Genomic DNA, 20,911 nt, shown 5'->3' on the forward strand with positions numbered 1-20,911 from the left:
TGACATTGTTTTTGATTGATTCCTATTGAGCAACATGATCTAATGCTGATACAATATTAGCCTAATTGACTGCCGGAATTTGTTTAACATCAGCTAAAGATCCTTGCATAAATTGTTAGGTACCACTGTGGTAGCCTACCCTATGTGATTTAAAATGTATAGCCTGAATATTCGGTCATAGTGACTTACCGGTATTCCGATTACATAGGTTGGTTTAGCCTACCGATACCCTAACCATGATAGGCTACAAGACTACTTACATTGCAATATTAATCAATCTGCAGGTAATTTTGTAGATTAGCTACATCAAGATAGCCTACTAAGATAGAAACATTGATTGATCGAATCTTTATTCTCGGACTGAGCAAGCTTCTTGTAGAGCTTCATCCTGGTAGTTTCGCATACTTATAGAGGCTTTGAATCACTGACGCAGGCCCGGTCATCGAGATTGACAGAGTGAAGTTTCCGATCGTTGAAGTCTTGTTGCCGGGGAATTATTCCATCCATCCGATGCCGCTGAATGGAGAGCAGTCCTTAACGTGTGTTGCTCAAGCGCACATCCCGAGAGTCGAACCAGCGCCGCTTGATCATGAAGTTTCAGAAATCACGCGCTAACCAACTGAGCTATAGGGACGGACTCAGATCACATACTATAGCACTGCCACCATGTTGTTGCCAAAAATGTGATAGGCTATAACACTAGCGTACCAAAGTGTAATTGACGAGAACGCCTTTCAAAAGTTTGGTGCACATGTAGAGACCCACGTAGGCCTACTGTAATAGTGTTTAAAATATTGGCAAATAAAATGTTACGCAGTAACTTCAAACATGTAGGATTTTGTGTTTCAAGCGCGTGGAGTAGGCTATTGAGAACACCATGTGTTTATTTTCTATGTAGGCATAGGCTACTTTATTTGAAAAATCTGTGTAAGTTTTGCAGGCCCTCTCTTTTCCTCTTGTTGGTCTGTGGCAAGGCAGTCTATTTACACTAAGAGTTGACACCATCGCTTTCCATATCAGAAAAACATGTCGAAGTCGGGAAACACTGAAAACAAAATGTATAGACATGATTAAAGCAATACTTGCTCATTTAAACAATGGTTCGGCATTCAAATTTCTTTTTCTAGGCCTAGGGTAGGCTACTCAAGTACTCAGCCACATGTTTGCTGTTCCCCTAAAACTGAAGGCGATGTTGACATTATCTGCCTCCTTCGGCATAACCTAATTAATTTAAGTTTCATCCTAGTATAGTGTACACCTTGAAGTATTAAAAATCTATAGTCCTAATTCGGTAACCGTATAGTTGAGCCAAAAGTTATGTTAGCTAAGAACCGTCATAGGCTATCATTTTCTGGGTGGTGAGTGGTGACCAGTGTTGTACGTTGACGCCGTCAATTTGACGGCGTCATTTGACGGCGTCAACTTTTTGTTGACGCTGAGGCTAGCGCCGTCAATTTATTTTTCAGTTGACGGAAGTGATAGCGCCGTCAACTATTTTGCCGATTTTAAGCGTCAAGCGCTAAGCGTCATTTTTTGTTTTTATGGAAAATCTCGTTTCACAATAAGAGTTTCACAATTTATTCTGACCAGCGCGACTCATACGAATTACCGGCTTTTGCGTTGGTTGGAATGGCTCCCTGGAATACACGCGGAAGAAGTTCATCAAATGGTGATCACCCATGTATTGAGAACGAGGGATCAGAGACTGAAAGCGAAAAATCCATGAATGGCATCGCGGACGTTGAATATACTTTATTTCAAGAGCTCTATGCCCCTGAAAAGAGCGATGTTGGTGCAGTGGACCTCGTTAAAAGATTTATACATGCTAAACTATCATAGCACGCTTGGAACAGTGATACCTTTCCGACTAAACGTTTTCAACTTGTTTTTGAAATACAACACACCAATACCAACCAGCGCTGCTGTGGAACGCATGTTTTCACTTGGAAAGGACAATATGCGCAGGGGCGCCGGAAGCTGGAAGGAGGGGAGCGGATGCCCCCTGCTCTCAAATTTCTGTGGATGGGGAGGGAAGAGGGGGCAATGGTGCCCTTTTAAGGTCATGTAAGCTACTGCACACTTTGCAATATAACAATTTATGCTATTCGCTTTTAGCCTAATTATAATGTTCTATTTTTGCCTCAAAATAATATTCACGACACAAAATTTTCCATCACAGTAAGTTATATTACATCATTATAAAATAGCATGATGCCTTTCCGTGCCATTGTTGTTTGTATAGCGGACATTTGTATCATTACTCGATAATGAGCTGATAGATGAGCATTATCGCTAGGGGAAGGTCGGGTTAGTTGACTCATTTTTTACTTAAATGCATCTAACTCCAAACAGTTTCTTTCTACCAAGCTGCAAACTACAGCAAATATAAAGAAAGCTTCACTTTAACTTCAGGACTTGCTTCAGTGCGATAATGAGCTTTCAGGTATAATTTTCAAATGCTTCAAAACTGTTACCGAATTGAGTCAACTAACCCGATGATGTGGGTAACTTAATTGACTCACCCTGTGGGATAGTTGACTCACGCTGAATAGGTATTGTAGTAAATGGACATTTATGCGAAATGCATGTATTGGCATTAAAGAAATTGTGTGTAGCACCTAGTTAATGGTTGACAAACGAAATCAGCTGTTGCGTTTGTACAATTGAGATAATTCCAGCTGGTGCATCCATACAGTAGGCTATTACACTTGATGGGGCTTTTTCCTGCCGGACAGAAGTTGAAACCACCCTTTAGTAGCAAACAAAACACAGTAGTAGTTAACGAACGAACACTACAATTGGTTGCAATTCAAAACAAATCTACTAATATGTAGACCTAGTAGGTTAATTGACTCACTGAGTCAACTAGGACGATCGCCAATGAGTCAACTAACCTGTCAGTGCCTTAATCAGAAAAAATGCCTGCCTTTGATTTTCTGCTTTGAGAAGACCAACCAAAGTTATAGACAATTTGCAATCATAATTAAGGTATAACATTCCAAAAAAATCATTTCATACATTCATCGACAATAAGAGATACAACCTTACGTACCACCCTTATCAAATTTTACTTTCTGTAGTCAAAAACATACTTTCTTGCATAACTTTTCAACCCTTGCATTCAGACATGTGAACCTTTCATGGCCGTCATTGAATGATCTGACCAATGAAACCACGGAATAACTTTCGCGCCTTTACGCATGGCTTGTTAGAAACTGGCGGTGAGTCAACTAACCTGCTGAGTCAACTAACCCGACTTTCCCCTATATCTTATCTTAAAACTTAAAAACAAATTGGCCTTTCAGCAACAAAAGTGCCCTTTTTTAATACTCCTGCTCCTCCAGTCAAAAATCGCTCCGGCGCCCCTGAATATGCGTCCCAAACGCAGCAGATTGTCAGACAAACGTTTTGAAATGCTTGTTTTTCTGCAAGGAAATAACTAATTGGCTGAGCAGCTATTAAAATACGGTCTCAAAACATAATATCTGCTCTTTATTATAGTTATTGTTAGCCTGAACTTGATTGAAATATTTCCGTTTTATGAGACGCTGGCAAAAAATAGCGCTAGAAATTAGCGCTGACGCTGACGCCGTCAATTTCTTTAAGAGCTTACGCAGTCCTTTACGCCGTAAAGTTTTTACGCAATTCGCGCTGACGCTGACGCCGTCAAATTATTTCAATGACGCGTACAACACTGGTGGTGACGTCATATAAAGGTAATGTTATCGTGACCTAGGCTATATTTGGTTGAATGCTCATTTCCAAACAACCTCGCTTTTTTGTAGCCGAGGCCTACGTGTGAAACATACCAGAAATGCTCGGCTACTAAGCAAATTTGTGTTAGCCTAAATATTCGTTTCAGTAGGTTAAGTTTCGATTTCATAAATGTTCGAATAGCTTGTGATATGATACCGTTCCTTGCTTTTTTCCATCCCATCCTTTATGTGGTGATTCAGACATGATCACCAACCCCAGCGATAGTTGGTTGTCATATTTAAAAAAACATATTTCCAATCAAACAGTTTCTCTAACAATTTAGCTTGTTATAGCATACCATATCAAAACATGTTTTTGATTTCATTACGGTTTACTTACCTTTGACGGTCGGTGCTACACCAGAACAAGCAGAGCCACATGACGTGGGGCAGCATATTTGACTCGATTCACAATGTGTCGGACACTCTTCTGGCCTAAAGCAACCGAAGTTTAAGAAAGGTGGACATCTTTGATCTGAAAGAAAAAATTCTGGTTTCATATCAAACTAACAAAAAATGTTAAGCTACCATACTATTATTTCAGTAACCGACTAAAAATCTTATAAAGCAAGTGGAACAAGCCAATTCGCTATACTTTAACTTAGGCTAATTCTGTTTCCACAACTCACAAGCTTTCAATCTCAATCAGTGGTCTAATGATACAATAAACAAAAGTCGCTTAGTAACAATTTTAACACAATAAAAGGCTAAGGGCTAAGGTAGATACGACTTGTTATGCATAATATGCAAGCAGGCTACCAGGCCACGAGCTAGTTGAGGGTATAGGGATAGCCTATTCCTAAGAAGGATGCGTTTATAAAGCAACTTGTCTTTTTGCATGTGAATTAATACAACTTCGTGTAAAAGAGATAATTCATTCTTCTATGCGGCATGTTAATAAATAGCCCGATGGTTTCCGACTTTTGAACTGAGCACCACAATCCTTTCCTCCAGCTTATACAGTCTGTTACCTCAATGCATCCAACCATCAGCTGCTGAACAATCAAACACTCCTGATGAGACATGCTAATGAAAATCTCACCAGTAGTTGCAGGGCACGTGTGGGTATTGCACGGAACTTCAAAATTAGATGGTCCTTGACATGCAGTTGTTGGAACAGGGTTTTGGTTCATCAAGCACTTTCTTGTTTTGATCAAATATCCACCGCCACATGATTGAGTACAACGCGAATATGGAGACCACTGTGACCATATGTTGGGATTACTGCCGCAAGTTTCACATGTCCTTCTTTCCATGCTATTGCCTTCACAAGTGTTTACTGGGCTATGTGGAGCAGAACCCGAAAGACATTCTCTTTGCCGAAACTGATCTTCACCTTGACATGCTGACGAGCATTCACTCCATGGACCCCACGTTGCCCAATAATCAGCTGAAAATAGTATAGGCTACAGTGTAAAGCATTTGTCTACCAATTTTACAAACTATTGTAGAAGTTAAAAGGCTGCAAACAATTAGTGAATCTTAATGATAGGTAGGATATACATCTTATAATCTTCTAATTTTGTAGACTATAAGCCAAGACTGTAGACTATAGATTCTCTTGTTATGTTTCCAGTTTTTTCATTTTAGTTGACTCTTAACACGTTAAGTTTGTTTTGGCGTGGATCTCGGCTTATGCCAATGCTACTAAAACTTTTCTATATTGTGTAGTAGGCTATAGATAATTATCTTTTCTGAGTAGGCCTACCACCTTCCCTGTAACATGATTCGCCATACACAAAAATGGACATAATCTTGAAGATCAAGATCGTGACCTTGATCTTGAAAATCCTTTTATTCAATTCAATTTATTTTTCTATGTCAGAATGCAAAAGAAATGATATTGTGAAAAAGAAATACAGTAACAAATCCAACAAAAAGAAAAAAGTGGCAAAATCTTAATGGTTTAAGACGTGCATGAAAGAATATCTAATATTGCGGTAGTCGTTACTATCTGAATCCTTAACAGCCTGTTTTACCTAACGGATCATCAGAAGGTCTTATTCAAATAGAAGATTCTATTTGAATAAGACCTTCTGATGATCCGTTAGGTGAAACAATTTGTAAAGGCTTCAGATAGTAATAACTATATTTGATTTAATTCGCTCTGCTTTGCCTTTTTGCTTAGCATTGAGCACTTTTTGTAGTATTAATAGTTTTCATTCTATTAATATTGCGGTATATGCATCAATAAATATAGTTAAGCACGGCCACCAAACCTGATACTTTAAAACAAGTTGATGAATTAGTTAAGAATCAGTCGCCTCCTCGTTCCTGGAACAACTGGGGCGCTAATTCTTAAAGCAATGAGAACACGACTGAACCTAACAACATCACAAAAACAAACTAATATACACACACATATTGAAATTACGTAACTAAGATCACTTTTTTGGATAATCTAGTATCTCTTTTACACTTTAAAATTTACTCACTAAATAGAGGCATTTTTTTAAACAAAGAAATTAGCCTAGTGAGGGAGAGTGGGGCTAGTCGGAAAGTTTTTTTTTTAAAAGTGAAATTTAAAAAAATTGGTGCATAACCTGACAACTTGAAGCGGCTTAAATTATCAACCATGGTGTCCTCTATCATACAACCAAAAATAAGTATTGAGTCAATTCAGCTTTTAATGAAAATTTAAAATAAACAAACATACAATTGATTTTTCAACTAACTCCATGCCTGGGGTTAGTTGAAAAACGTCAGTTTAATGCCCACTAATGAATTGGATACTATTTTTTCAACCAACAAACATTTACATGGGGTTGTAAGCAAATATGTTTACTTGCTTTAAAACCAAAATGCAATAAATTCTACACTAAATCATCGTAAAAACATTTTTTAATAAACGCATTGTTAAAACTTGTGATGCCGTATAGCCTATAGCACTTTCCAAGTTATTCAAATTAAAGTTTTACAATGCATGTCTGCTTAAAACAAGTACATTGGAGCTTATACTACTTATTATCATACCACGACGATATACTCGTATCATACCACATAGTGGCAATTGACTAGTAGACCGTATGGTCGTCTCGTTGTCTCCCTGTCGGTATGGGAACTTGTGTAACTTTTGTACTGTGTATATTGCATATTTCAAACATGTACCTATGTTCCTGTTACTGACAAATAAAACATTGATTGATTGATACTGTTACCAAAACATTTTCCAACTATAACCCCACCCACTATTTTCCAACTAGCTCCATTAGCATATGACAAACTATTTTCCTAAAATACTCAAGTATGGTGCATTGGACTAAAATTTGTTTATTTCTTAGTGTTGTAGAACACCTACAGCTGACACACACCAAAAAACTTCTGCCTATCTTTAAGGATATCGACGCATAAGATGTTTTTTAATACGGTACGCCAAAAATTTTACTTTGAAAGTAAGAAAATACAAAATTGTCAGCCAAACAGGCATACCTTGACCCAACAAATCGAAACTAACATGGATTATGTGTATTTATAAACTACTTCACATGTTGGCAGTAACTATTTAAAAAAGTTATCGAGAGTTAAATAAATGATAATTTTTCAACTAACTCCGCCTTCCAACTAACCCACTCTCCCCGACTAACACTATATTTACAGTATATACCAGACTATTGAGAGCAGTGTAGAATTTTTAATCAGGTAGTCTACAGTATGGTTTGTTGCAAAAAATATTTGGGTGCATTTAATTATATTTGAGCAAGAATTTTTCCCACCCCCTTTAGTGTACATAAATTACTGCATTGTCTGCATGTTAACGATTCCTTCCTAGATAGTGTGAAGGTGTAGAAGTTATTTGATAAAATCGTGAAAGGAAGTTAGTTTCACCGACATCCACAGACTTTACGGGCCTCACCTAATGCTTCCACTGCTCACTTTTGGACAGGCTGTGGTTTGAGAAACACCATTGAAATATTTCGGTTTATTGCCGAAAAATAGTGGCTCACCACTGGGACCTGCAGCTACGCTATAAAAACTTTTCCTTGTAGCCTGCACCCTGCTTTCTGGTTGGCCTACTGGAAGCCACCAATTTATTGCAGAGGAGACTGTCTCCCCTAGCTTTTTTCAATTTAAGCTTTCGATGCCATTACGACTCAATGTCCACACACGTATTAGAGCTCGAAAAACCTAGCAAAGTGTGTTGAGTCAAGCTACGCATAAAAATTGCTCATTTAATGAAACCTGCGATATCTTTACTAAGTGCAAAACTAAAATCCTTAGTAGCCTACCGGTATACGCTTATTTTCTAGCTGTCGTAGCCTATAGGTTACGGGTGCCTACTTGCAGGGGCGTTGACAGGGGGGTCTAGGTGGTACTTTTGGACCCGGGACCGGAATATTTAGGGGGCCCGGATTTAAAAGATTCCCCGCGACTTCAAACATTATCAAGATCTTAATATAATCAGATCTAAAGGAATTGCCATCAAAGGTTAAAACAGCCACTTCAGCCGTCAGATGGTAAAGTACCGGGCCCCCTTCCGGATATAGTGATTTCCCTATAACCACGATTTTTTTTCAAAAACACAAAATATTTTTCTTCACCCACTCTTTAATTCTGAATATATATATTTTTTGGTGGTAATCACTTCTAGCTACTTGCATCTAAATTACATAGCCGTAGGAGATGGGGGGCAGGGGGGTCCGCTGAAAAAAAAATGTCGCAAATTTGGGCAAAAATATCCAGTTATTTGGGCAAATCAATCTTACCACAATGTTTCGACACCTCACCAGTTTATAAATTTTACATAGGGGAAGGTGGGGCAAGATGGGACGTGGGGCAGGACGGGACACCGTGGATATTTTTAAAAGTATTAGCTTTAGCGTCCTCTACCCATTTAGATGTTAAAGGACACCATGATTCTCGATGACTTGCAAAAAAAAGAGATGTTCAGAGAAAAAACGTGGTCGTGGCAACAAGATAACTGATTAAAGGCTAGTTGCTATAAGAAATCTTATCAAAACTTTTCACATTTTAGCATGATTTCAGAAAAATTTGGAAGATGATACGTGGTCTGGAGATACAGTAATAAAAGTGCTTTTTGGGGTATCTGACTTTTTAGATGTGAGTTGCATATATAATAAACAAACAGAAAATTTCAAAATGTCAGTCATTGGGGCAAAACGGGACAGAGCTGCTTGGGGCAGGATGGGACATCTGTTCTGCTTATAATGGGCGTGGCAATTTTGTATGTGATTTTTATGGAAAAAAGTAGTCTGTCATTTTGCCCTGATGTAATTACGTGTTCTGTAAATGCAAGTCATTTTTGAAATTACAAGGTATTACCAGTAGATTTGTGGTTTTACAGGTGATTCCTCATATGAACAATACGCGTCCCGTCCTGCCCCAGGTGTGGGGCAAGATGGGACAGATTAATTTTTTTTGTTTTTGTTAATTATAAGGTCATGCGATACTAACTGAGTCTTTGTATCTTGCTGGTTGGTAGTAGTGTGCAATAGAAATAACATGATACCAAAGTTACCGATATTGATAAAAAGGAATTCTGCAAAACATCGATTAAAGTTAAGTGTCCCGTCCTGCCCCACCTTCCCCTAATTGTTGTAATTTATGAGATACATTAATATTTTCCAATGAATGTAAATGTATTATCACCGACTCTGAAAACTGTTGCATGTGGTATTGCAATATGGGCAGAATAATAAGTTTCGATTCGACAACTGTAAAAAAGCACAGTTGGGAAACAGAGGTAAGTTTACTACTGATATTCACTAACATGTAGGCTGCATTTCTTCATGGGTAAGATTTAAAAGCCTACTGGGTAGGCTACTGGTAACTTTATGAGGTTTTTTGTTTTTTCTCAATAATGTACTTGATTTGTTTTTTCCTACTAATGTAGTTGATTATAAAAATCATTTGGGAAAAAATGTCTAGTTATTTGGACAAATCAATTCTTACCATAAGTTTTCAACATTCTACCAGTTTAATAACTTTATAGTGTTGCATTTTGTATAAAAAAACATTTTGCTTTGAATGTAAAACAGAACATCGACAGTTTTGAAAACTTTTATATTCGGTATTAAAATTTGGGCAGAATGTTAAGTTTCGATTCAGTATTTGCAGAAAAAAATGCAAAATAATGCTTCAACAAGCTGAGATAAGCTTATTACAGATGTTCATTAGAATATCACACTAGCCTACATTCCTTCATTGGTAGAATTTTGAAACCTTGCTGGGTTCTGGTTTGCTTATGAAGTTTTTGTTTTTTCGCTATATCCCACTAATGTAGTTTGTAAAAATATTTGGGAAAAAATATCCAATTATTGGATAAGTCAATTTTACCATGAGTTATGCTATGCTTGCAAAACTTGACTTAAATACTACAAAGATAACTTATCATTATTAGATATGGCCAAACAAGTTAAGCATTTGTTATAAACTTTAATAATCAACAGTTGTGAGGCCACATATACACCACTTTTGTGAGCATTGATCCCTGCCATTAACTATAGTTATGTACAAAGTGAAAAAGTATATTAAATGAAAACAACTTGTGAATTTTCCTGGATTTAAATTCATGTTTTTGTGAGCTATGGTTTAACTGTTTTCTATACTGAATTTTTTTGTATAAACTGCTGTTTGTCTTTGCCAGTCCCAGGGTTGATATGCTCAGCTATTTACTATCTATGACACAGTATTAGAGCAACAACAATCAAATATAACTAGACACATGTTATGTTGTTTTGTCATCCAATTCATGCAGTTAATATATCAGGCAATGTAAATAGTGCTATTTTTGTGTCATGTTTTGATAATGTGGTCTGTATTTTGTGGCAACGATTGAGTTTGAAGTTATTAACTGGGAGTCATTTTTCTTCAGTGCTTGTGATTTGAGTAGGCCTAGCTGTTTCATTGTGAAGTAAGATTATCTTTGTAATGATCTTCTGAAAAAGCATTGACTATGATTTCATTGTAATATAATATCAATATTTTTGGTATCAAAGGTAGTTTTATTCAAAGGTGGAAGTTTAATGCACATAGCATGGTAAAGTGTCAAATTCTTTTCAGGCTGTAGGATTTGAAGCAGCATGGATTAAGCAATGTTACTGGTTTGATGAGTAAACGGATTGTCATTTTAGTTTTTTTCAATGCAAATTTACAAATATTGAGTCTTTGGACTATCTTTGAATTGAAAAGATTGAGCTACTTTTGGTCAGGCCTTTTATTGAAATTGGGCTGGAGATTTTCATATAATCTGGTTGTTTTTTTTTGTCGTATCCAGGTTTACATCTGGGGTTTGAAGATTTTATTGTTATCCGGTTATTGGTGAAGTCTCAGTTCAAATTTTTTTGAATCCAGTTAGGCTTAATATACTGTATATTTTTTGTGATACACAAGAATGTTTTAATTTGATGGTTTATATATTTAATTGGGACATAGACAGGTCTATGAACGTAGATTAAAGTAAGTTCAGCCTTGTTTTGCTGTTGTACATACATGTTTTTTTTGCTTGTGTTTTGTACATGGCCAAGTTGATGACTCGCAGAGATTGTGAGTAATTTTGTATTTTTGAAAATATATATATACGCAAAGACAAAATTTGTTCAAATTTTTAAAAATTTGGGCAAATGATGTTCGCCCCCTCAAAATGTGTTACTCTCCTACGGCTACTCTACTTTCAAAGAATTAATTTCAGCCGAAAACTCCAACAATTTTAAACATATCGACGAAGATCATGATTGAGAGCAAGGATTTTGCAGTTTACGGAGTAATCCCTAATGCGTAATTGCACAGTTGGGGAAATTCGTGGATACAACAAATCTTTAAGAATACATAAATGATATTCCTCTTAATTTTCTACTTTGAACAGCATTTGTCATCCTCATTATAACAGCACACCAATAAAAGTTTGTACACAACCTTTATATTCATAACATTGTCGATGAAGGGGGCCCGAAAATAAATTGGTACCGGGCCCGAGAAATCCTGTCAACGGCCCTGCCTACTTTGGTACCTGCACCATCAGTAGGTCTACCACAGCTTGAATAGTAGGCTACTGGCTCAGCCGCTCAGGCCTTTCGTCTACACAACGCATGGCTAAAACTTACGAGGTGGAAAGTATTCAACTGCGCACTCCTTTAGGGAAGTTCGTAGTGTAGAATCACTCCTTGTCAAGGCAACAAAACGATTAGACCAGTCAAGATTTGGGTCTTCCTTTTGATCTGTTCTTGTGTTAGAGTTACATCTAAAGAAATAGAAAAAAAAACAGTTGTGTGAATGTCAGTCTGAGCATTCAAATCAAAAGACTTGAAGTTGCCAGGCACCAAGGCTACAACAAGTTAGAAATGCCAGCAACGGTGTTCCTGCAGTTAAACTCGTAGGCTACTGGCTGACATGTGACGTAGACCACACTCAATGGCCTAAGCAGAAATTTTTTTATGGGAGCAAGTTAAAATACAAAATTGCACGAGGCTACGCGAAACTATAGTAGACTACTTTTACACGACAGAAACGAAAGTATATAGGTAAAAGTATAACAGAAACGAAAATATACCGAAAGTATACCGGTAAAAGTATAGCGCAGAAACGAAAGTATGCCTCGGAGCAGGCGCGGATTTATGGGGGGGGCCCGGGCCCCCCCCCCGAAATTTTGTGAAAAATTGTATGTTTCCGCATCAAATGGTTTGATATGCTTCTAAACAGCTGATATTAGTCCCTCGGCATCACAATTGATGAAAATGGTTGTTTTAATGTCTATTTTCTAGCATATCGTATATGTCGTAGTATCATTGTTCATATCTGTTTAGCTTTTTCTTTCTTTTTAATTGATGTTCAAATTTTCTGGCCCTCCCCGAAAAAAACTCTTAGATTCGCGCCTGCCTCGGAGGTCACAAAAAGTAGGCTGTATCTGTAGCCTAATCGCATTCTTCGTAGGAATCATTTTGAAAAATCAACAAGCTGTTAACTCTTGTAATGCAGTACCTAGGTTACCTTAAAAGTACAGTCATATTTATGCTTTTAAAGTTCTACATTAGTAGTTGTTAAATAGCCGTAGGTCGGCTATCAACACTACCATTTGATTTTCTTTAGAACTTAGTCTAATTCATTTCAAGAAAATAGAATCAAGCCATTTTTCTAGATTGAAACTATTAGAAAATTTTATAGACTGATAGACGGCCTAGCTTGGTTAGTTAGATAGTTGAGAAACAAGGCACAATCTTGTATAGCCCACAGTCAGGCTGTTCTACTTATATACCGTAAATTATGATTTTGTGCTTACGGATCGGAAACTTGATTTTCTATAAACCGGGAAAGTGCTTCGACATCCATTATCGTTGACGATGATGGATCATTGACTTCCGAAGAAGCAACACAGCCGGCATATGATGAGTCGCTATCAGTCGCTAGCTGTCGCTTTCGTCGACTTGAGACGACAAATTCGTATCTGTCTGTGGCAACAAAATGATCGTTAAATTTATGAACGGTTTAATAAATATCTATTCATTGTTGAAATAAAATGTAGGCAAATTAACATTTGTGTCTTGTAGGGTCATCATTGTCTCTGTTTGAATCGTTGAGGCTGAGTGTATTTCTGTGACTCATTTGAAAATTCGCCATGGAGTATATATAGACCATCAGTGGCCCATAGCATACAGGTCGAGAAACTGTGTTTTAGGGTTCGACAACTTTGGTAATGGCTGCCATACCAATATTTGAAAATGCCGTCAATACCCGATATTAATACCCCACAATAAATAGAGTTAAAGGTAACCCGTGGATGCAGTCTTGATGATATGATCTGTTATAGATCTATATGTTTTTCATGAAAAAAAGAAAATTCTATTCCCCGTTGGTGCGCAGTTGTACGAAAAGCCCAACTCTCGTGAGAAGATGGTTGAGAAGCACTGCCTGACTTAAGTAGAAAGACAAGCCTGTCGGTCGGATGCTACAAATATAAAGGAATTGAGTCCGGTGTGTGTTGGATTTCCATTCGATTTACGCGTCCGCATTGATTACGTCGTTTCACTACAAACCGTGACTTCATACCCAACGCCGATCCCCGTCCACCAGGGCTGTCCCTCGCAAGGCTTGCGTGGGTCAGGCTTAACCGCCTGCGAACTGGCGTCGGCCGCTTTCGTTCGGACATGCACAAATGGAGCCTGCTGGCTCCTTCATCAGAATGCGAGTGTGGTGCCACGGAACAGACCGCAGACCATGTCATCCACCACTGCCTAACCCACCGGCCTCCACACGGTGCGCATGGTCTGAGAATCCTGGACGACGAGACTGCCGAGTGGCTGAAGATTTCCTGCCCTCCAATCTAGCCTGGAAAGATCGCTCATACGCCATCATCATCACTACAAACCAAAATCACTAACAATATTTTTGGTGAAGCCAAAGACTTGCAACAGAGTTTTTTTTAATATTTGCAGTCTCATTTTGCTAAGTTATCTCAATAACCGAGTAGCTACCTTTGTGTTCAGTGGTTATTGATTGTTGTCACCCTACCTGCTGGTGGATCAGCACTGCGATCAACTCCATAGTGGTCGATACAAGTTAGCATTGTAGCCTTAACAGGTTCATCAGATTCGCCTTTTAAAACTTCATCTAACTGATTTTGCCAGCACTCTACTGTTGGGCCGTCTCCTGAAGGGCTAGAAATTAAATAGAAAAATCAAATGAAATTGGCCAACAGATTTTCTATAAATTAAATAATCTACGTTTATCCCCTTCACTGTTGTGTTTTTGTTAATCTGGTTTATAATTTAGATTTCCTGGATAAGGCTTATCCAAGTTTTTGTCCTTGACTAATGACTATTGTGGTATTGCTCACAATGACATCAATTGAAAAAAAACACCAAACGTTAAATTATTTTTTTTTTCTATATTGGTTACATGTGTTTATTGTCGGCTGCACTACCGGCTGTGTAAAACAGTGGTTCTCAACCTTTTTGTCTTGGAGGACCCCTTTCCTTTTAGTGCCTTCAAAGCGGACGCAGACCCCCCAAAAAAAATTATTTGAAATTTTGATGTATCGGGTCACCTAATGAAACCAAATGTTTTATAAGTTTCGAAGCGACACACTTAGAAGAATTTGTTGAATTCGAGATGCACTTATGACGATTGATGACATCGACGAAGTTATGTTATGACTTATGTTGGCACACAGGATAAAAAATCAGTAAGAGGTATGCTGATTTACCGTATAGTTTTTCTATAAATTTTATCAAAAATTAATAGAATTTTGCTACCGTTAAAAGGAATTTCTCCTTTTTTTCATTTGTAATCAACATTAATTCGTTATGGCAAAACTGTGAGTGATAATAGACTGCTGACTAACGTTTGCATTTCTAAGTTAAGCATTGATCAACAATTTGCTGTCTCAAAAGAAAGAATTAAGTTGAGCATAGCCAACATAATCTTAAAGCAACAGATTGAGTTTCGCTTTTAACAGCATGATCGTTGAGCCTGATTCAGCGAGTTCGCTGTGGTAGGCTAATAGTGGTTTGCACTAGCTTTCGGAACACAGTTTCCTTATAGGTCGCTATGTATGAAATCAAATTTATCAAGTTAAAATTGCATTTGGGAAGAAGGTTTGGTTCAAAATTTTAGTTAACCTGTAATTTGAAACAAAAAATTCATTCACTACAGTACGCTACCCAGAAAGATTTCAATATTTTATTTTTTGAAATTTTGTTCAGCCTAGTGTAGTGTAGCCTTTCAATAGGCTAGAACTTCGAAAATGTATCTCAAGTGTCCCCAACTATAGTATTTTGACGGCATATGTCGCTTTTTAGACTAATTTTATTAACACTGAAATTTATCCATTTAATGGTTATTTTATAAGGCTATTTGAGATTTTAATCTTTGACAAGCGGGCCATGTGAGTATATGAAATGATCAAGAGTGTTAATGTACAGTTTATTAACAACATTATTTACATGGATGAAGTGATAAACAAAACTTTCAAAAAACAAAGAATTGATTAAACAAAGTTTCGATAATTGTTTAACTGTGATGGAACAATAAACCAAATTAACAATCCTTGATTGTGACATAACAATAAACCATGGACCCTACATACAAAAAATTGTAATAAGATAGAATGATTGTGATTGTGTGTGTATTAGAAAAAATAGTAATGAATTGGGCTAAGTTAAAATATTCGTTTCTGCCAATATCAGTCTGGCCAGATTAAATAACCCAACGGGCCTGATTTGGACCGCGGGCAGTAGTTTGCCCATGTCTGAACTAGAGCCTAGTTATATGTGCCCAGTAGCAACGACAAACGTCCATTGGGTAGCCTATGTTTAGACCCTGGAAAGAGAAAATTTTAATGCTCAGGAATCTTTTTAGAGGGACGGTAAACGTAAAAAAAATACACTTTTCTCACCTACAATACACTTCTTCAGTGTTCTGAAACCAAGTAGAATGCAAAACAGCAAAGTTTACATTTGATGCCCAATCGTAGGAGGGTCCATTGTACTGAAATATAAGTCACGACTAAAACATTTATTGAGTTCCATTAAGGATAGGGAATCTCCTGACTACGAAGCAGCAGGCCAGCGATTCTCCATCAAGTATCAGTCCAGTATTTTTTTTTATTAAAAATGCATGAAGAATCAGCAGAGCCCTATTAATGGCATAATGCATTTCGCTATACTAATGTAGAGCATCACTAGTGCCCAAAAAGCAAACATACGAAAGCATTACCTAAAAGCTATCACTTAGTTTATAAAGTTTATCACATTTCATTTATTTATTTAGTGATAGCTTTTAGGTAATGCTTTCGTATGTTTGCTTTTTAGGCACTAATGATGCTGTACAGTAAGTAGGCCTAGTAGAGCTAAACACATGTCATAAATAGGGCTTGCTGATTCTACATGCACTTTTAATAAAAAGTCACGATAAAATAAAAGAGCTTATAAGCTAGCCAGGGGTCACCAAACTTTTTTCTCTGAGGGCCGGATTGCTGCGAGATTAACAGCTGCGAGCCGAATGCAAATTGCGAAAAGATATACAACTATTTGGAATCTCCATTGACTTGAATTGAGCACAATAAATAACAAAGTCAGCGGTGGAATAGCAAAGTTGTGATGAAAATCGAAAGGTTGCTGGAAAAGTTATCTCCTGCTGTGATACGCTACAGGGCATCGTGCTCTTGAAAAACATTACATCTTTCCAAATTTGGCCTAGGGTGTTCCCATTTGTGGTGGCTTAATGATAAAAACAGAACACCAACATGTAGGCTGCCTGGTGGAAAAATGTACAAATTCAACATAGACCAACGAACTATAAGAACGAACAATTTTAACAAAGAAGTCTCTATTACACAAAAATGCAAAGCCAAAGACAGTTACTAATGCCAAGGGAAGCACATGTGCAGAATTGTAGTGCAGCTGTAATTTCCGCAGCACGTGGCGGCCGGATGAAATCAGTTCGCGGGCCGGTTCTGGCCCGCGGGCCGTAGTTTGGTGACCCCTGAGCTAGGCCATGAAAACACATACTGTAGTTGGGTAAACAGTATTGGTCGTTTCCACGTAGTAGCTGCTAATGCCCGGTGATTCAAATGCCATCGCAAGGGATTAATGATTATCTCCTATAGGCCTATAAGAATTAGTCTTTTCTTCTCGATTCTGTTTTTAGGTGCAAAATCTAGGCTCAGTCTAGAGTTAGACCAGAATTGGATCAGTTACAATGTAATTGAATGCAGCACAGTTTAGGAAAATTGAGTTACAGTATCACCAAAAATATGTTGTATGACGGTCAATGCCAGTTCCCGCGCAAAATTTGATTTAAAAAAACGGCTTAATTTCGCTAAAACACATGCTGATGTTTACATAATAATAAAAGATTAAACAACGTTGACAGAACTTTGACTTGCTTTATCTAAAAAGTTGTAGTTTGGACTTAAGTAGTTTTGCAACTCAGATCTTCAATTGTAATTGAACTGAAAATTGTCTAGGATTTATCCAACTCTGGTCTATAGACGGCTAACACTTCAAGTTTGGAAAAGAGTTGTCACATAGGCCTATTTAATTCCCTGTGACATAGAGGAACAGGAATTAGATTGTGCCACTTACAAGAGTTTCCGCACAAGCAATAAGGTAAGTTCGAAGAAATTCCGTTTCTTCTATTTCTTCAATGGTACTTCGTTTTTTGCGTCTTTTATCGTCATCTTGCTTGAACTTTCCTGACCAACGCTTTGGACAAGCTAAAAAACAAAGTTTTCGGATATCAAAATTTAAACTCTGCTATAGCGTAGTATTTATCTTTGTAAAAATACAAATCTTGTTTACAATGATTCGATATCTGTAGAGTGTACAGAAACAGAAGATGTTAATCGATGGGATTTAAGCATTGAGTTAAACAGCAACAAATTTGTACATGCTAACAAAAATATTGGTCAGCTTAGTTTAGCGTAGCATTTCCTTGTGCAACTTAAGATATCATAACAATGGACAACAATTTATACAATGAAAAAATCAAGTGTACTGCATTTCAAATTATGTTTGGCTTTGAAGCAGGATAGCCTACATGCGATCGCTGGCTGCTTGTAATCGCCACAAGTCAGCCTATCTAGCCAAGCAACTCAAAAGTCGTCCATATTGTTCCGAAAACATCTATAGCTACAGTTTACGCATCAACCTAATTGTCCAGTTGTTAATCTCATTTTGCTAAATGCTCATCAACTGAAAAAAATGTTGTATTTCGTTTTTATTGTATGTCGTTTTACGCATCTCAGTTGCCGAACAGGTTTAGATCTTCCAGTATAAAGAGATTACATGTTGCTGACAATGATTCTTTTAGGATATCGCACAATTTTCCTCGTTATATCAGTGCCCGTGAATATCAAGTTATGAATAATATAACAACATTTGATGCTTTGTTGAGAAAAAAACATGTTTTTATTTATCAACCATTGCATTCACTTCTCAAATCACTTTATATCAGACCTGATGTCATCCGATTGTTTTTATCGTTCTGAATAGGCCGACTTTCGATTCTTTCAAGACTCATTGTGTTTAAATTTGTAACAGTCGCCACTCGCCTATATATTCAGTGAGCTCTTAAACCGACGACATCAAAAAGGGTTCAAAAGTTAATTGCATTTGCGATTTGTTGTTCGTATTGTTGCGTTGTGTTGGATATGGATAGCTTTGTCTGATGCAAATAAATCATAAAAAATTATAAATTCTGTCATAACTTTACCTTTTGCAACTGCCAGAAAAGCCGCTAACACAGAAACGCATATTAACCATTTCTGCATGCTCCTTAGCATAAATGATCACAATTTGCTATAGCCCAATCCAAGATAAAAGTGTCAACTTCTTTTTCCAAACTTTTTCAATGGAATCTTTAATGCAATAAAGTGGTCTGTAAACTTTGAATGTGTAAAATCTCAGCTAAATCAATAAACAAAGTGAAAAGTTTTGGGAAAGGTGTCTTGACTCAACATAAACCTTCTTGCATTCTGCATATACTGTATTACAAATTTATAAAACAAGCTATGACTAAAACGTAGCGCAATTCACAAAATAAACTTAAGTTTTTTCAGCTCTACATTGCAAAATTTCTTTGTTTTGTTTGATGTTGATAAACTACATTTCCCAAATCCTATTAAAAAGTGACAGCTGACCTTTAAACTCGAAAGAACAAACCCTGCACAGAAAAATGTTACACTTTTTATACATAATTTTTGCTTAAAGGAATGCATATGTTTTTGAAATACCGCACATCAAAAAAATGCTTTCTGATTTGAAAAACGTTTTTAACTTGAGACTAAGCTATGCAACGCAGGTATTTTTCTGTGCTTTTTCGAAAGCTCTTAATGTGAAACAAATTTACTGAGTCTCAGTTTGGCTGAGAGATTAGTAAATTTCAATCACTTTTAATAACTGCCGCAGGCATAAAATGCTTCAACCTTTGACGTTTATTAGGCTTATAATTTTGATGTCGTTGTTTTGAATTTGGAAAATAATCGACTTAGAGGTTTTTCAACTTTCTGCAATTTTGTAAATACAGAAACGCACAGACTACAATGAGTGCTGTTGAAAAAATAGTTTTGACTCGCTATAAAGCAAAAATCGCCCGGTATTAAGCAAAATCTATGATCTCCGTGCTTCAGTAAAAGTTCCCTGCGTCCCATGCCAGAGCAGAGATGTTTGAGACATAGTCGATCAATCCACCCGGCATCCAATCCAGACAGGAAGTAGGCTATCCGAGCGCTTGATTTGCATTTGTTGACATAATTAAAACACTGGAGTTTGTCTGAGCTTTGAATCTAACCTCAATGCAGTCTAGTCTGATTTAAAAGGCGCATGCATTGAAGGAATTGAAGTCGTGGTGACACTGGTTAGAGATCGTTGAGAAATCCGCTCGGGAACAAGACTCTATCTCAAAATTTTTTGTCTACTAGTTTTCCAACCCATTTTAGGTGAAGAAATATACCTGCTACCAGGTGCAACTTTCAAAAATTATGTTGTCCATTTGAGTCCTGAGCAAAACTAAGTAAAAAATCGCACTATTTTGACTTCAAATCAAAGCATCTGTTCGATTCTTCGCTATACTTTGCTCGTTGGTTTCCAGAACAATCCACTTTTTGTTAATCGTCTACTCATCCGTTGCGCAAGACGTAGTGACTCTTCTTGAGTAGGCCTAGGCCTATGGGGATTTGGAAATAAACTACGAAACTGAATTGACTATCCACTTGATTTGTGGAAAAAAATCTTTTAAGTTTAAATTTTCTGTTGATTCATGTAGTTAAACAGGCCATAGGCGACAATATTTTTAGTTTTTCTAAAGTTGATCTTGCCCTTGACTACACCTTTTATGACGTCACTTATGACAAATGTGGAACTTTTTTAAAGAAATTTCAAAATAGTTCTGAATATTCCGAGCCTTTAGGAATTGCACTTTCGTTTAAAAAAAATTACACTTTGCGTGCTGATAAAAACTCCAAGCAAATAATCGCAAACACTGCGGTAATTTTCTTAACATGCCGCAGGCATAGAATCTCCCAGTAAGTTTACTTATTGAATTTAATGCGTTTACAGCTATGGAAGTCAGTTCAAAACAACGCGCATATTTACAGTAAAAATCGGTAACCTTAATTTACCAAAATGCAAGTATTAGTTACTGTTATGTATTGTGGTTTGTTTTCGTTAAAATAATCTACCTTCTGCCGTTCCCCTTAGGTCCTC

The 20,911-nt window shown here is 37.1% G+C and overlaps 1 protein-coding gene across 1 annotated transcript; it reads right to left on the bottom strand.

Annotated features, from left to right (window-relative positions):
• Positions 1-658: 658 nt before the first annotated feature.
• On the bottom strand, positions 659-19,181 carry LOC145771798 (uncharacterized). The gene is made up of 9 exons (XM_082583532.1): positions 18,921-19,181; positions 17,792-17,922; positions 16,102-16,193; positions 14,217-14,362; positions 12,988-13,156; positions 11,816-11,952; positions 4,798-5,145; positions 4,096-4,230; positions 659-1,045 (listed from the first exon to the last, which is right to left on the bottom strand). The coding sequence occupies exons 1-9, from the start codon at positions 18,988-18,990 to the stop codon at positions 1,017-1,019; spliced, it is 1,257 nt and encodes a 418-aa protein (XP_082439658.1). The 5' UTR covers positions 18,991-19,181; the 3' UTR covers positions 659-1,016.
• Between the last annotated feature and the right edge of the window lie 1,730 nt (positions 19,182-20,911).

This window comes from Aplidium turbinatum, chromosome 1 (assembly GCF_918807975.1).
Source record: "Aplidium turbinatum chromosome 1, kaAplTurb1.1, whole genome shotgun sequence".
In the NCBI taxonomy this organism is placed as follows: Eukaryota; Metazoa; Chordata; class Ascidiacea; order Aplousobranchia; family Polyclinidae; genus Aplidium; species Aplidium turbinatum.

Bases quoted from the DNA above. Each gene is read 5' to 3' on its own strand.
- LOC145771798 (XM_082583532.1), bottom strand. From the start codon at position 18,990: ATGCTAAGGAGCATGCAGAAATGGTTAATATGCGTTTCTGTGTTAGCG. The intron at 11,953-12,987 runs GTAAGCACAAAA...CTATTTCTTTAG, and splicing joins GAAAATCAAGTTTCCGATCC to ATGTAACTCTAACACAAGAA. The intron at 1,046-4,095 runs GTAAGTAAACCG...TTTTGTTTTCAG, and splicing joins TGTAGCACCGACCGTCAAAG to TGTTTCCCGACTTCGACATG.